The 15734-nt window shown below is 36.9% G+C and overlaps 1 protein-coding gene across 1 annotated transcript in view; it reads left to right on the top strand.

Annotated features, from left to right (window-relative positions):
* LOC131678714 (estradiol 17-beta-dehydrogenase 11) overlaps positions 1-15734 on the top strand; it is an 89200-nt gene that overhangs the window by 50071 nt on the left and 23395 nt on the right. The window contains exon 2 of the mRNA XM_058958988.1: positions 7262-7379. Coding sequence (XP_058814971.1) covers positions 7262-7379 — 118 coding nt within the window. The remainder of the gene's footprint in view (positions 1-7261; positions 7380-15734) is intronic.

The raw sequence follows: 15734 nt of genomic DNA, 5'->3' as shown, positions 1-15734 counted from the left end.
TCGAAGTGATTTTAAAGATATAGCATGGAACGCATTAGAATGCCAAATAAGTATGAGAGCGCGCGGAAGAATTTGTTCATAGGGAATAACACTCACTCGTCCTCCTTAAACATTCTTTCAAATTGACGGAATAATTAATGACCACTTGGAACTAACCACGGTTTGTCTTTTCGGGATAGATTTTCTTCAACAAACAGCGTAGTTTAACGCAGATTTTTAATGTTTTTATAGCACGTTAAATTCAAAATGTTATCCTGAGGATACGCATTTCTTGGAATTCGCTAATAAAAGATACAATTTCACCAAATTCTTCAGTTTTCTATCATTTACATATTTCAATGACAAGCCAGCCATCTGACCCATAAGACCACAATTGTGTGAAATTTTTTAACGAATTCTTTTGGTTTTCTAATATTTCTAAATTTTAAAAAAACTGCATCTTACCCTTCTTTTCCAAAAAATACGTAAAGCGGCTACATTTTGATTAATTTCCGCAATTATCACTAATAAGTGTCGTCTTGCGGATCTATGAGTAGAAACAGTTGTACAAATACCAGAGGTTGAACTGGAAGGGCGATATTCTCTTTTGAAATGTTTATTTCAACCGTATTACTAGTATTTCGTGACAACATTATATACAATATGTAAATATCATAACTGCTCGACTGAGTATAATCGTTTGACAGTCTTACCTTTGCTGAGTTGCTTCAGAGTCACATTTGTGTATTTGTAACGCAACAGGAAAATATGACGTTTTTTATCTGCCCCAATCAACAGTCAATTTTATTTTCAAGATTTTATAATGTCAAAAAACAAAGTCAATGCACCAAAATTACTTGAAAAAAACTTATTTGGTCAACAAAATAAAAAAGATTGAGTCACCCTAACACAAATTTTATTTAATATATTTTCCGATGTCAATAATGTATTAAACTTACCAAAACTACTTGAAACCTTTTTCGATTCATTAGAAAGTGGCGATTGTGGTCTACAATCTCTTCTATACCGCGCCACACTGTGGTATGTGGTGTGTCCAGTTCTCAATCCATATTAATTTAATTTCTAAATATCATTTGTCAAATACACATGAAGGTGAAACTAGAATTGAAGTGAATCTGGTTTGGCATTTCAAATCTTTATTTTGAGTTATTTACAGGTTTAGGGGTAACATACATCGCTTTGTTTGAGCTTCAACAAATACTTCAGTCGCGTTAGGGGATAACACTTCATATGCGGCCGTTTGTGTTCATTTTGGTGTTGTCCCATAACGTAGCGTTCGCAGCGGTCGTGAAAAAAAATTCCTAGAAACTCGAAAATCTAAGGGACCATTCATAAATTACGTAACGCAAAAATTGCCCCAAATTAAACCCCCCCCCTCCCCCTATGTAACAAATTGTCACAAATTTTTCCATCCCCCCCTCCCCTGTTACGTAACAAATTCCAAGAAAAAAAATTTTTTCTTCGATGAAAACATGTTACGTAACGATCTAGTTAACACCCCCTCCCCCCTATGTCACAACTTGTCACAACTTGTCGTACCCCCTCCCCCCTAAAAGCGTTACGTAATTTATGAATGGTCCCTAAGTATACAGTATTGTTCTGTGACTATCGATGATCAAATTTCTAGAACAAATAGATACTCTAAAGGTTGAGACAGAGCAGGTTTTTTTGATAAACACAAGTGTAGGTTGGAAAATCAATTTTTTGCTCTGTTGCCCCCTAAGGGGCCGTACACTAATTACGTAAGGCTTTTTAGAGCTTTTCAACCTCCCCCTCCCCCCCAGATAAGAGTTCGTAAGATTTTGGCGAACTCCTCCTCCCCCTACATAAGATCTTACCATGATTATCGTAATTAAAAAGTCGAATTGTTAATTCATCAAATAATAAGATAGCGAAAACGATATGTATAGAATTATTACAAGAAAACTCATGACAAAATTTAACTGTAATCATCTGCAGAATTTTAATTGCATGCCAATCTCGCCCAGTAGAAAGAATAACTGTTATCAGATATTCAGTAACTCCAATTTGGTCCACATGATGCTTTGCTATATTCCACTTCCTTTGAATCTATTTTCTTGAGATGTAGAATTTAAAAGAGTTTCTAACCTCTTCTGGCATGAATTTAATCTGAGTTTCAGCTGTGACGCTTATCGTACGCATAGCTCCGAGTTAACCATCTTCGAATTTTCTTGAATTAAAATACAGTTCACACTCTGGAAATATTCGACATTCAAGATCTTTGACAATCGCATGTTACAAAATTTTCCAGATACCTTGCGGATTTGAATCAAATGTTTGAAAAGAACAAAGTCGGTCTAACAACACGAAGGGTATCAACACTTCTTAACTTGTAAGGCATATTGTGACTCCAGTTCCCGAACAGAACAATGTACAACCAAGAGCCAAAAAATTACTCATATTGTTTGATATACAAGGATTATATGGTACAAATGAAAATAGTTCCCTTTTCTTATTAAAAAGAATATTTTCCTTATGGATTTAATTTTTTAAACTTGTTTTATGATATTACGTTGCGTTGCGTTGCGAAGCACGGTGCTATTCGTAGATTGCAATACTAACGATTATCATGTTGCCTATAGGTAGTTCAACTCATCTTGCTTGTAAGATAAATGATCGGGAATGAACTTTATCTCTTTTGAGTTCAGTGAACCAATAGAATGAAAATCGTTATTGCCGGCCACGAACATCTTCACCGATACTTAGGATAGGGTAGGAAATGTTGATGTAAGACCTACTTAAGGAAGGCCACCGACTCAGCGACGCTTCCATAGGTATTACAGAGTTGGATTAAAGGACAGGTATAGGTCTAGGATTCGCCACAAGCAGGCAATGCGACCATGAAATTAATATATTTTTTTGCGGTGGGATGGTTAGTCTCGGAGTGCACGTATACTCAGAGGAAAGAAATATTTAGTTATGTTTTTCTTGTGTTTAAACTCTGGATGGCCGGCCATCAAGAGTGGTTGTCCCTAAACTGCTGCAATTTGAACTCCAAAACAGCCGGCCGTTGGAGTATTGCTACAACTCTAAGCTAGTCTGATTTTTTTTCGAGATTATTTAGTGTTAATTGTGAAGACTAACAAAGTAAAATTAGGGCTTGTGGTCAACGGGTTTTGGAACCTTCTCTGGAGTTTTAAGTGAAGAAGCTGCACCACGTATGTGTTTTGTGAATCAGTGATCATCAATGTATGGGGATGCCTATCTGTTTTGGTGTGATTGCACGGGTGTGGAGAACTACTACTTCCGAGGTTTCTTGGTAACGCTTTGTCATTGGCGTTTGTCGGAGGGAAAAAGATGGGCTATCGACGAATGATCAACTCGCGGAACTGTTCGGATCTGGAAACATCAGTGAGCAATGCGGAATAATGATAACTGACGAGATAAAAAATTTATTTGTGGTACCTCAGCCAATGGGCCTGGCAATTATTCCCCGAAAACGGAACACTCTCTGGAGTATTCAGAATTGATTATTCGTTTGTTAGACTCTAAAACGAGATTGGCCTACGTACGGTCTCTGTCTGGAAGAGTAAAGAGTCAAGCATGGAAATAATGCGAAATAAATCTACTGCACGAATAAAGGACGTAGAGAAGCTGCCTGAAACGGTTTTCGCGGCCAGTTCAATAAAGGGTTCAAATTTTAGTTAGAGAAATAAAAAAGGATGATGTGGTCATTGACTGTTATGTCATTTTTGCTTGAAACTGAAACTGACACATGCTGGTTGCGCTTCTGGATACGAGTCTCTCGAAACAATCATTTTTATATAAATATTGTAAACATTAGAGCGAGCCCAGCGCGACCAGGATTCGCCTCGGGGTTTTCTAGCAAAAACGACACTAGTTGAATCACAAAAAGGCAAAAGGTATGAAAAATTGGAAATCTCTCACTTATCTACAATCCTGACCTGGTTGTGTCCTCTTGCTGGTGAAAATGTCCCGCATGTGATCCGCAGATGAGCCGGAAACGTCTGTCAGATGGTTGCTTGATGTTCTACGGATTGTGGATCTTGAGTTGGCTGCTATTTTCTTCCAGTGTAAACCTTCTGTAATTCGCAGAACACTCTGCTAGCTCGACATTTTGTCCTTGAACCGTATACAAGACAATCACATCAAATTTTTACTTTTCACCTGTTTTATGATATTACGTAAGAAAGGACTAACTCTCCCTCCCCCTCAGATATAAATTTGTAAGATATTTTGGAACTCCCCCTCCCCCCATATGCCCTTACGTAATTAGTGTATGGCCCCTAACGCGACATTTTCATCTCTCAGAATGAAATGACAACCTAAAAAACATCAAACCCATAACATTGACGTGTTGTGTTAGAACTTTTGAAGTATTCAATTAAGTTTTTTGAGCGTACATCGTAGGATTTTTCAAATGACGAGCTGTCAACAGTTGCATGATGTGTGCAAACTTTGTCCCCTAACGCTGGAATGTGTCAAAACTATTGCTTATCAGCTGTCAACAAAATACTTTAAATTTCCTATACAAATAATTCACTTCGGCTTAATTTAGTCTATAAACAATCGGTGAGATGCTTTTAAAAGGAAATTGGTCAAGAAACTATGAAAAATTGAAATTTTTGATTACAGTGTTGTAAAACATGCAATATTTCCAGTTTAAATGTAAAACTGCAATTTTCTCACAATACATTATGTTTTGCACATTATTTGAAAATTATTCTGCTATTGCGTTCCTTAGGTATTTTTACGGATAAAAGCATCAACAACTTCAATATAATTTGAGTCAATTCCAAGATACAGTAGCTTGAAGCAAAAGACTCCCAATTTCTCATCACCTTTCTCGCTATATCTCAGTAACCAAGCAGATCTCACAAACCGTAATTGACGAAAAAATTACATTCTTCAACATTTTAAACAAATGCAATAAATATGTGGAGTAAAAATACGTGACTCGCAAAATTCAACGACATGTAAAATTAAAGACAAACGTCAAACTATGCCGTTTTTGATGTCCGTATATGTCAAGCTCAGGAGACGTAAATTTACACGATTTTTTTAAGTGTGCATTTCTAACTCAGTTCACCTCAAAGTGGCGTTTGTCATAAGATAGCACAACAGCGACGGCATACTGGCGAATGGCTCATTATGGCCATAATTGACACTGGCAATAGGAAGACGAAAGAACGGACGGGATCGAAGAACCGTAGAAGATCAGGGCAGTAAATTCGTGATTGAAGTAGAACGGCGATAAAAATTGCATTGGAAATATCTCGACAAACGGATAGGAGATCGAGATCGATGAGCCCGCAGCGTTCAGGGTAGGACCGGAGATTTAGCGGGTCTTTCATGGAAGTCGCCGAAGTGCGAATCGGAAAAATTTACGATGGACATGCGTTCAATATCGTTTTGGTAATAAGGAACCCAAACAACGGCTGTGTATTCAAGCGTAAACAATATAGCTCTTTTAAGCAGTGTTTATCAACGAATTCTTTTGTAACACTAAAAATAAATCCTGAAGGAATGGAAGCTTTGGAAATGGTGTATTCTATTTGTTCTTTAAAATTCAGTTTAGTGTCTAGCAGAACTCTCAAGTTCTTTACGGACGATTGAAGAGCAGTTTGAGAAATATTGTAGTCGAATTTGATTATTGAATGTTTGCGGGTGAATGATATGACTGAGCATTTAGAAGCATTTAGTTGCATCCTGTTGACATGACAACAATTTATGAATATATCCAACTGAGACTGTAACAATTCAGCATTGGTGAATGTTTCAATGATGTAGAATACTTTAAAGTCGTCGGTGAATGACAGTTTCGAACATTTTACCGAGAGATTTAAGTCGTTGAAGTAGAGCAAGAATATGAAAGGTCCAAGATGACTACCCTGAGGAACCCCAGAACTGGCAGCAAATGAAGAGGTCGTGCAGCATTCAACTATTTCTCGCCCAGATAGATAGGTGCGACGCCAATTTAAAAAAGAGCCGCCGAATCCAAGCCTGCCTAGTTTATAAACTGTTATCTGGTGGTTGGTCTTGTCGAAGGCTGCCAAAACTCTCGGATATGTAATCGGACCATTGATGGATGATGAAATCCAGAACAAACTTTTCAAATAGCTTAGATGCTGCATATAAAGAAGCTATTCCGCGATTTTTCCTTAAATCTGGAAAGGTTCCTGAGTGAAGAAGGATATTGAACAGTATTGAAAAAGGAATCAGGAAACTATTGTCAACATACTAAAAACAACAGTGGCTACAAGTGCGAGGTAGCCGAATTCCGAACAGTATAACAAAGGGAAGAAAAGCACACATACATACCCACACACAAGCAGTAGTAAATTTAAAATTTAAATGCATCTAGTTTGAATTAAATTGTAACGTCCATTTTTATGAACCAATTATTCAAATTAGTAATTCCATAGCCAAAGTTCAATCAGGCACAGTTGTTCACGCAGCCCCTCTGATTACACAGTAGTAAGCCAACCGTAAGAACCAGTTCGTGGGATTTTTGCTAGTGAGCTGTATCGGGATACACAGTAGACGAGTTCCAACCTCTACAAAAATACTTCAGCAAGTTCTGGATATTATTAGCGTTTTCTGTAACGACAAAGCCAAAATATTCAAACCGACCTGAACACTATGCGGAAATAGAATATTTTCAAATCAATAAAAATGTGGTCGGTAGAAGAATTCCCTGCTCAACACGCCCTACCATTCTACATCCTTTAGGACAAGAAATTGATGATTTCAACCTTCGCAGAGAATCTTCAACTATTCTGTTCAGCTTTCCGCATGCTAGACCACGTTTCGTATTAGCATACCGCACAGCTATCGACCATTCATAAAAATTATGCTAATTAGTAGTGTGAAGTGCGTTCCAACTTTTTTTTGAGAATGCCGAACTTCTTCCAGTTGTAAAGCAATATAACGAAACTCAGAAACCCAATTAGCGGGATGTTTAAATTTCCCAATTTGTTCGTCCATTATTGTTTATAGACAGATATACTTTGTTCGTGAAAAGTGCCAAACTGATTTGCAGCAGGTGTTCAAAAACTACAAGCATAGTCAGTCACACACGGGCACCGGATGTCAAGCTGCGACAATTTTGACGACATGTTTCAAGGTTTCAAAAAAAACTTCGCCTAAAAGATGACGGATAGTTGTCTGGGGGTGAATCCATTACTTATGTGAGATAACGATTCCGCATTATTTATTTTCTTGAATAGTTTCGTGCTACTAATGTATTCATTCCTCCTTTTCGATTGTATTCTTCCAGGATATCTCCGGACAAGTGGTACTGATAACCGGTGGAGGAGGCGGTGTTGGGCGACATCTAGCGCTGAATTTCGCCCGGCTACGGACACGGGTAGTGATTTGGGACATTAATAAGGATGGTGAGTATTTATTTTGCTAAGCGCCTGAAACCACCTACTTAAGTACGGCAGACTGTAGAATTAGATGCTAATTTATTCCATCTATCCATAGTTAGGCATCCATTGGGTCGATTTGGTTCGAGCCGCCACATTTTTCATTGTTGGGTTGAAACAAATCTTTGTACATTCAAATATTGATCAATTAACGCTGAACTTTAATTTCTCGCTGCATGAAAGTGACGGCGAAATAGATCGTTTCAATCATGGTGGTAAACACCGGTACCGTCATTTTGTACATTCCGCCGCAGGTGAACCGGAACGGACGTTGCGAATGCATGATCACTATCAGTATCATACTTTTTACATTCTTGTAGTGTTTTTCAAAGCGTGACACATGTTTCATCTGCATCGGCCAGTTCTGTTTGTAGATTACGTTGGCGACCATGTGGTTCTGAAATTAAACTAGTTCAGCTTGAATGAATATTTCGTGTACAATTTTCTTACCTTCTCATCCAAGTCGTCCACCAAATGAGCATAATAGTAAAATTCCCCAATCACCGCCAATGCGTGCGTAACGGCGAGAAAATTGGAAAACTTATCAATGTTCAATATGAAAATAAGAGTCGAAATCGAGGTCACAATGTAGAAACCAAGCCCGAAAAATATCGGTTCCGAAATTTTCCGCAGAAGCTGAACAAGTCTGAAAATAACAGAAAAGTGTTCCATTTATTTTCGTAATATAAAAAAACAGTCAATCGATACTCACTCAACAATCTCACCGTGCCGGCTGATGCAGTACACGATCCTGCGCTCGATGCCCGTCCATCGAATTTCCTCGCGTTGCAGCAAAATTCTCTGATGGATGCTTGCTCGTCGCAGGGCGTACGGAGGTTTGTCGTGAAACACCATCGAAAAAGAGGATGCCACAATTTCCAGTTCTATTTGAAACCAATGCATTAGAAACGATACAATTAAAATAGAACTCAAATAGATGCAGTGCTGCAGCATTGAACACAGAGCAATAATCAGGACGAGAACCCAGTGATACCAGCAAACTTCGCTCTCGTCCAGTCCAATGTATCTGCTGGTTGGTCGAGTTGTTCCCAGGTAGGCCAATGTATTGAACATGATGTAGGTAGCCGTGGCGAAAAAGATTTTCCACGTGATGAAGTACGTCTTCCGGCGTAGTTTGTAACAGTGGAGATCATCCCGGTGGAATACGTGCGTGTTGAAGTAGTCCATCAGCGTCTTTGCGTCCCCATACGCTACTCTGATGACAGTCATTTTAAATAGTGTGACCAGAGAGTACATCAACGACGTCACGTGGTAGCTTGTTTCCACTATGCTGTCACCTTTAACGATTTGATGAACGTAGAAGATCATTGGAGGAGACAGCAGCAGTAGGGTGGAGATCCAGCGGAAATTGTGTTTCCCATCTAAAGCTGTGAAAGAAAATATTAGTTAACCCTTTGATACCCAACTTTTTTCTAGCGCATGAAGGATTTCAAAACTATTCTTCCTTGAAAACGATGAGATCAAGAAACACGAAAAGTCTTTTTCATAAAGATAGGTGCTTCCCTTGCAGTGCTAGAAGCAGCTCAATTTTTACCTTGCAATGCTCAATACAATTCTACAAGAATATTTACAATAGTCCAATTGCATTGAAAACGTAGCCAAAGACAGTCTAAATTGATAAATTTTATCAGTTTACAAAAATATTGCAAAATAACGAAAAATTCATTTTCCGTCGTCAACATAAACTGTCCCTGGCAGCACTGCCTCGTTGGAATCCAATCAGAGTAATTGCAATAACTTCAGTTCTTGGGCTGATCCTTGTAACTGTTAATGCTCAAATGAAAGGCAATAGTCACATTTATGAACCTTACTTGATTTTGCGAGCAAATCTTGCCTCAATCAAAAGTTATAGCTGTTTAAAAACGTTGTCGTTCACAAACAACATGGGCACGAATGGGTTAATTTGAGGGGGGGGGGGTCAGGGTTTCACTGTAAAAAATAGTTTTTTGTCAAATTTTTTTAGAAAGATGGGTGAAGCGAATTGATCGAAACTTCTGTACATTATACTTCATCATTTCAAAAACATTCTGCAATTTTTTTATGCAAAAATATCTACAAGCGATTTGGCGATAAAGCTTTTTGTGGAAAGCCTCTAGAAAAACAAGATTTGCGGTGTTCACTGTCATTCAAAAACTATTTGACCGGTTTTTTTCAAACTTTGCATACACATTCTATGTAAAAAATGCCTAACCCCTACGTTGAATTTTTTGAGATAATTTTTTAATTAGGGGTTTTTTTTACTAATAAAATGGTGAAATCGCTGTTTTTCAAGAAATATTTCGCCATTTTATGAGTAAAAAGCCCCCTTAATTGAAAAAATATCCCAAAAAACTCAACGTAAAGGTTAGGTATTTTTTACATAGAATGTGTATGCAAAGTTTGGAAGAAATCGGTTAAGTAGTTTTTGAATGGAAAGTAACACCGCAAATCATGTTTTTTTCCAGAGACGTTTTACTAAAAGCTTCGTCACCGAGTCGCTAGTTGATATTTTTGCATGAAAAAATACATAATGTTATTGAAATGATGTAGTATAATATATAAAAGTTTCGATCAATTCGCTTCACCCATCTTTCTAAAATAATTTGACAAAAACCTGATTTTTTACGCTGGAACCCTTACCACCCCCCTAAGCTGATCAACTCTATCGAAAAATTCCGCACATCATTCAGTAACGAAGCAGCGACACTCCGGAACACGGTTCGGAAAGTGAAGTGTTTTTTTCGTCTGTGTTCAGGGATGCCAGGTGATATTTTGAAAAATCTGTGCGCGGCCCGTTTAAAAATCTGTGTCTATCTGTGTCACGGAAAACGTACAAATTAGCAAGAAAACAAGATATGGCGATCTTTTTCGTTGGTTTTTGCGCGGGTCCAAAATGAAGCACACGGTAAAAAATGAGAAATCTGTGCTAATCTGTGCATTCTAGAAGAAAGCTGTAGAAATCTGTGCGTTAAAACAGAAAACTGTGCAAATCTGTGCAGTTTTTGCAATCTGTGCAACATATTGAAAATCTGTGAAACACAGATAAATCTGTGCACCTGGCATCCCTGTCTGAGTTGGACAGCTTAGGATATATCCATAATTATGGTAACATTGAGCGGATATTATACGTAGGGGAACCCGGGGCTATTCGGACCTACTTAAGCAAATCGCCCTTTTATGTGGATAGATGCGAGAAAATTTACCGGCCAAAGGTCCTAATTGTTAGTTTGAAACCTCAGCTATATTTTGATGCCATAAAAGGTTCATTTTCACACTCAATGGCAGCGCTAGGCGACGATTTGCAAATCTCTACGTTTTTCCATCCTTTTAGGGGTAACTCGGACCTCCCTACGGAGCAATTCAGGCCGTGAATTTTTTGCAATGGAATTATGTTTACCTATAAAATATTTCTAAGAGAGACTCCTTAAGAAGCAAAAAATAAATTCCTTTACAAAAACTTATGTCACAGCATTCGATTGGCGACTCATGTATTTTCTTTGCTGTGGCCTGTACAATGGTGTTCGCAGCCGCAAGCCGCTGAACGGTGGTTGACGGTATAGGGGGTCCGAATAGCCCCTTTCGCTCATTTCGCACAAATGTGGTGAGCGTCTAGAAAATATTTGTGTTTTCACCCAAACAAAAATCATTCCATAAAATAGGAGCCTTAAGCTTTCCAAAACACTTACCATATATTTTTTCACTTTTATTTCTTGCTTTAATCACGGTTTTTCCATTATAATGATTTTTGTTTTGAGAATGGCAATAAAACGAAACACGTTGTATCTCCTTTCTACCAAGAACAAGGAATCAAATTCAGCTTTCAAAATTAATGTTTCAGAATAGCGGTTCCACGAATATGTAAGATAGTCAGAAAGTCTCGCTATTTTCTCATAAATCGATGGGGTCCGAATTACCCCCACTGTTTTAATAGCCCCGGGTTCCCCTATACATTATTTTACGGAGAATACGACAAATCTTATTTAGGATTCCACATAGATTCAAAGCAACAAATGAGTTTTGAGGTTTTAAACTAAATCTCTTTTGGGGATTTGTTATTGGCATTTTTGATATGGGGAAGACCATAACAAACCAGTACAATTATCTCGCACCTAATAAATTGCTAAAAATGCAAATCGTTAACAGAAATTATATCTATCAACTGAGAATATAACAGATATATGAGAAAATTCGAGAAATTGTTGATGTTTCTTCGATGGGACGGATTCATTAATATTTCATGTTTTTTTCTGTTACACATTTTTTCCAAATTTGATAAAATTTTAAGGAGGAAATTAACAATATTTTTTCATTAAAGTTTTTAGATATTTTAAGGATTATCTAAAACGCATTCAAATCACTTGTCAGTTCAACCATTAAATATCAAACTTATTTTACGGGAGATACTCAAGTAAACCCAAAAACTTTTTATGCTGAGAATAAAATAAAAAAGTCTCGATAGTTTAGAAATTCAAAAAACGCACAAACTAGAAACCCACGAACTGGATAAGGTTTGAGTGTTCCTAAAAACCCGCATTAATTGGAGAAATCACACTGAAAGTCTTATCAAGATCCTCAAAATACACTACGAAAATTTCGAAGATCAGTGTAATATATCAGATAGTTTTTTGTGACCTGAAAATTTGTTTTCGCAATATTAGAGGAAAATTAATTATATACTCATTTGACTAATCCATAAAAACTAGTTTTAAAATGCTTTTTGATTTCAATTCGCGTTTCTTTATTTCATCTGGACTGCTTGTTACTTCATGCATATTCTTCGAAATAAGTTTTATAGGCAAATTATAATCTTTAGAAAAGCTCTTTGATAACTTCACGATTCCAAAGCTTTTTATGATAATGGCTTTAACATTTCAATCATACGTCTGCTATTCGAAGTTGTGTGTCAGACGAGTGTCACAGAAAATAGGCAATGTTATCTCTTAATCCAAATGCAAGCAAGTAAGTCAATCGAACACCTCACTGACAAGTTCTCCGACCTGCAGCTAAAAATTGTCTATACTCAAAACGTGGAATTTTGAAAATCCAAATTAAAAAAAATCGAAAACTTCGAAAATTCGCTACAAAAATTGAATTACGACGCATAAAAAGAGACTTCAGTGTATAAGCAAATAGACTGTCATTTGTGTGCCCGTTAGCGGTCAAAGATAATTGTGAAAGAATATTTAACTCACTGTAACATCATCGTTGTATGCGTACCAGTGCAGTAAAATTTCATTTCATTCAATCGAAACTGAATGAACGCAGTCAATCAGTCGTCTACGGTAGCATTCATATTCATTTAACGCATCAGATGCTGTTGATCTGAAGCTCGGTTCATGGCTCTTCACTCACCGTCGCTTTCAAATGAGTCGCAATTCATAGTCAACTTTTTTTTTTTTTTTTATTTATGTGACTTTAAATTTATTCATTCGTCACATTATTCATAGTCAACCTCCTTCGTTTGATCTTCTCAAATGAATTGATCCGCTTTCAATTTACCCAGTGAGCACCAGTCAAATGAGATCCGGGTAAGCCTAAGACAAGAAGAGACAACTGGCTTCCTGTTTTTGGTTATCTTGCCTTTCTTGTGCCAGATGACAGATGAGTGTATGCAGCTTGCGAGGTTGGCAGTGCAGCCAATTTCTTTGTCATATTTAGATATGTTGCTATAATACAAATAATAATGACCGTTTTATTAACACACATTTCACCAAAATTTATCTGGTACTAATCAATCCAACATTTTTATCACATACTTCATGTTTTTAGCAAATATGGCCAGCATAACAGTCCATTAATCAGAATCAAATTTGCAACAAAAATATAATAGAGTTGAACGTACTACCAAATACGTTTTTCATTGCAACCAGTTCCAACAAGCTGTTATTACTAGATTCATTATTTTTTGTCTGAAATCTGCGAATTTAAGAAATTTTGAAAAATAATTATAACAGCCGCAGTATGCTATCATTATTGTACGAAGCCGTCAAATTCATTGCTAAAATCAAATATGTAATTCAGCAATTTTCTTTGCACCTCTACCAACATTTTCCTGTTCCGATGACATGGTAAAGGGGTAAAAGACTTCCACACTGGTTCTATAGGAACACATTACGAGCACAGTCTACACACACTAGAATAGTCGATGTTCTCTATCAGAAAGAATTCGAAAAGATTTTGCTCGACATGAATGCTATAAACAGGTCATATCGATGGTGGATTTATTGATTTGAAGTAACCAAAAGTCGCCATATTGGATTGATTGTAAAATGTCCTCAATCATCAGTTTCCGTCATCTACTGACCAGCCTTGTAATAGTAATATAGATATATCTAGCCAAACATGTCAAATGGTCCTAAGTGCAAATGACAGTTTTCTTTGTTTACTTTCTCTTTCGCTAATAACTCGGTAGTTTATACGTTTGTTACTCAACTCTCAGCAGAATGAGCTAGTCGACATCAGAGTTTTTCGATATATCCTGAAACAATATTGAAAAGTTTTAAGATGGCGCCGTACTAATCGAAAGATAAAGTTAATAAAGAGAGGCTCTCATTTCCCCTTAAGGACCATTTGACATGTTTGTCGAAATATATTGATTATAGTTTTCGCTTTAGTGGTTAACGGAAACCGCCATCTTTGTATTCATGATGGCCTAAATTAATAAATTCCGGTGTTTTATGACTACTTTAAATGATAACCATACTGATAGTTGTATTCACTGTTTCTTAGTAACCAAAGGCCGTCATCTTGGATTTAAAAATAGCCTCACTTCCTTTTAAATGGTATCCATGTTACCCTCATCTCTGATTTTAAAATGACTTTAACCATCGAGCTTGAGCTTGAGCTTGAGCTTTACCTTGTGCGACCACCCCTGGCTACCACTCCGTTATCGATCTGGACTAGCTGAAGTTGCAAAGGAATCAGAAGGTAATTATGCTTGGGATTAGGGAAACATTTTTCAATGTGCAACTCTTGGTAATCCTAAAGTGTTTATTGATCAAAACCGGCATCGGCCAGGCCCGAACGTAGATCGCAGAAGGTAGGTTTGTCCGATACTTGCTTTTGCTAGAGGCCGTATATACTACTGTGCACTTCACAAGTATCACGGAAGGAAGATATTTGTTAGTAACTAGATATCGACCCATCAACTCATGGACCGGAAACCAACGGCCTTACATTCCTTCCGAAGGAAGAATTTTCACCTCAGAAATAGCGTAGTTGGCACATCGACTGCCATGTACGCAGCTCATCTGGGTTCGATTCCTAACCTCGCACATAGGAATGGAGTATTTTTTAAAGAAAATTTGAATGAACAAGTGAATGGCCCTAAGATTAAAATTTTTATAATCAAAAAAGATTAGATCAGACTTGCTAGGGGGTTAAAAATTAATAATTTGATTAGAAGTCATGAGGCTGTCTTCAAATTTCGTCAATATGAAATCGATTTTTTGATTTATTGTCATGTCTTCGCAACTGCTGGGTAATTATCAAAAGTAATTAGAAAGAAAAAAAAATTAAAGGGTTGTGTACAGGACACGACCACGGTGACATTAAAAATATAGCTTTTTTATCTATCACACATATCGACACACGTTCTTGTTCACTCATATGTTACAATTTGCTATATACCCTCCCCATTAGAACATAATTTATTGAAGGTCTTTTAACGGTAATCTATTAATTAATCAAGTATCTCACTAGGTGATTGGCATTATTTGGCTGATCCATCTAGTAAAAATAGGCTGGTCTGTCCAGAAAATATATTCAAAAGAAAAGTTCCATATTGAGAGCTGTGATGAGGAAACCCACGCCCGCCAACGGAAATATACAGATTCTCCATAAATTATGAAATTTCATTTTCCATTTAAATTTTCAATAATGCACTAATGAACTTAAGTAAACAATCTTAAGTGTAAGTATTTCTTGATCGATTAGTGGTGGAAAAATGAAATTATTTGATAAATTACATTGTTATGCAACGTTCGCACTACCAGTTAAAACGGGTTTTTATGCTATCTTGGTGACATTCTTCTTGTTGCTAATTATTAAAACGTGTTATAACTCTGTAGTGTAAACGTTGTATTATTAAACCAATTCTGCAGCGTTTTATGTTATATAGGTGTTTTATGTGGTAATAGGACTGACATAATTATATCTTCAGTACAGCGGTTTGTTTCATAATTTAAAACAGATTTATTTTAAAATTTAAATTAGTATACCCAACCGTTCTATTTGTTGTATACTTTAATCCTGTCATGCAATTAGAACTGTGTTTTAAATACATAGGGTAGGACAGATATTCTGACTGGATAAACTGGGAAA

This window comes from Topomyia yanbarensis, chromosome 2 (genome assembly GCF_030247195.1).
Source record: "Topomyia yanbarensis strain Yona2022 chromosome 2, ASM3024719v1, whole genome shotgun sequence".
Lineage (NCBI taxonomy): Eukaryota > Metazoa > Arthropoda > Insecta > Diptera > Culicidae > Topomyia > Topomyia yanbarensis.
This window is presented reverse-complemented; position numbering and strand designations above follow the sequence as displayed.